This window comes from Propithecus coquereli, unplaced genomic scaffold (assembly GCF_000956105.1).
Source record: "Propithecus coquereli isolate 6110/MARCELLA unplaced genomic scaffold, Pcoq_1.0 Scaffold269, whole genome shotgun sequence".
NCBI classification, from domain to species: Eukaryota; Metazoa; Chordata; class Mammalia; order Primates; family Indriidae; genus Propithecus; species Propithecus coquereli.
The window spans coordinates 1,181,792-1,183,428 of NW_012148274.1; the positions used below are offsets into that span (position 1 = coordinate 1,181,792).

At 38.1% G+C, this 1,637-nt stretch overlaps 1 protein-coding gene across 1 annotated transcript in view; it reads right to left on the bottom strand.

The window, feature by feature from the left end:
• LOC105812897 (ELKS/Rab6-interacting/CAST family member 1-like) overlaps window positions 1-1,637 on the bottom strand; it is a 112,869-nt gene that overhangs the window by 28,680 nt on the left and 82,552 nt on the right. The window contains exon 8 of the mRNA XM_012647445.1: window positions 1,441-1,634. Coding sequence (XP_012502899.1) covers window positions 1,441-1,634 — 194 coding nt within the window. The remainder of the gene's footprint in view (window positions 1-1,440; window positions 1,635-1,637) is intronic.

Here is a 1,637-nt window from a genome sequence, read left to right on the forward strand (position 1 = left end):
GAGGGAGATTACCCTAGATAATCGGAGTGGGCACAACTGAATCTTTTGAAGTTCTTTAAAAAGGGCTGAGAAAGGAAATTCTGCCTGTGCCCCTTCCTGACAGCCTGCCGCAGGCAGCTCAGGCTCGGCGGGCCCCGCAGTCGCAGCCAGACATTCCTTGGAATGAGTCTCTTCACGTGCGTGCGTGCGTGCGTGTTGAAGGGAAGTATGTGGTGTAAAGAAAAAGACATACAAAAACACATAATCTAATCTTGAGGCCTGGGAATTTTTAAATTCTCATTTAAAGAATTGTATTCATTTGTCTTGTCCAGAACTAGAGAAACTAAATGGAGTTAATATCAAAATAAGAGGAAACAAGTGAGCAGGTAATGAGCCCATGTTATTTACACTTTCAGTACAGCGAAAGAAAACTGTGAGGGATGGACTTTGTTGTTTTGTTTTCTTGAAAATTAAAATTCTATGGATACAGAATAGGAGAAAATAATAACTTCAGAGGAAAATATCAAGTCTACCAATAACCCAAAAAATGTAACTTAGTAAACAATTTATGGAAGTTAATCTAATTCTTAGCCTTTAAGAGCAGGAAAATAAATTATTCCTAAGGATCAGCCCCAAAAGGGCCACATGGATTAGTGACTTCATTGTGTCACTGTCAGTCTTCCTGGCTGTTGAGAAGAATATGAGTAATTAATCAAGTTTTACTGGAAGAGCTGTTTCTATACACTTGTGTATGTATGTTAAATATATGGTGCAAAAGATGAGGTCAAGAAACACGCTTGATGTTCAGTATAAAATGTTCTAATAAGAAAAAAAGACTCCGGAAAATTCTAAGAGTTGTCTGGTTGAATCTGCTAAAACAAAGCATATTTTGAAGAATTCAAAGTCAGAGCTCCATAAAAATCACATCCAAGTCTCCTAAATTATCCTCAATGTCCCTCCTCCTTCTGATTTTAATCTATGCACTGATGTAACAGCTTGCTTTTCAACAATGTAAACTGTGAAAAGTCTAAAAATTCATAGCCCAAAGGAGTATGGGCTCAACAAAAAAGGTCTAAACCAATGATGAAAGACTAACTCCTTACACTTGAGGATCATTCCTCACTGTTAGAGAAAAAATAACAAAAAGCAAATAGCTATTTGTACTCTCTTGATTAGCCAGTAAAAAACTTCAACTTCTTAATGAATACTTTCTTTTTTGCCAATCAATGATGTTGAAGACCATAGCTTCCCAATTTATTCCCATCCCATGTTGCCTTTTATTAATAGATACTGCAACAAAGAATTTACACTGACTTAGAATAAAAAGTAGATAATAAAGACCTATGAAGCACTGAGGAACCTAAATCCAGAGGCAGATATATCGAAAAACTACGCCCCTCCAAAGCACACTGTTTTAACTTTTTTAACCTTGTGAGTCCCATTCATCTTTCCTCTCCTTACCTTTCCAATTCAGCTATCTTCTTGTCTTTGTCATTTTTCTCATTTTCCACCTCCTTCAGGATTTCCAAGAGGCGGTCAACTTCCGCCTGGGCCTTGCCAGATTCATCTCTGTACCTGGCAATCTCTCTCTCCAACTGCTGTATTCGGTCACTCATTTCTGGACTGGCTCTGGCTTCCAGTGTTGCCTCATGTGCCTG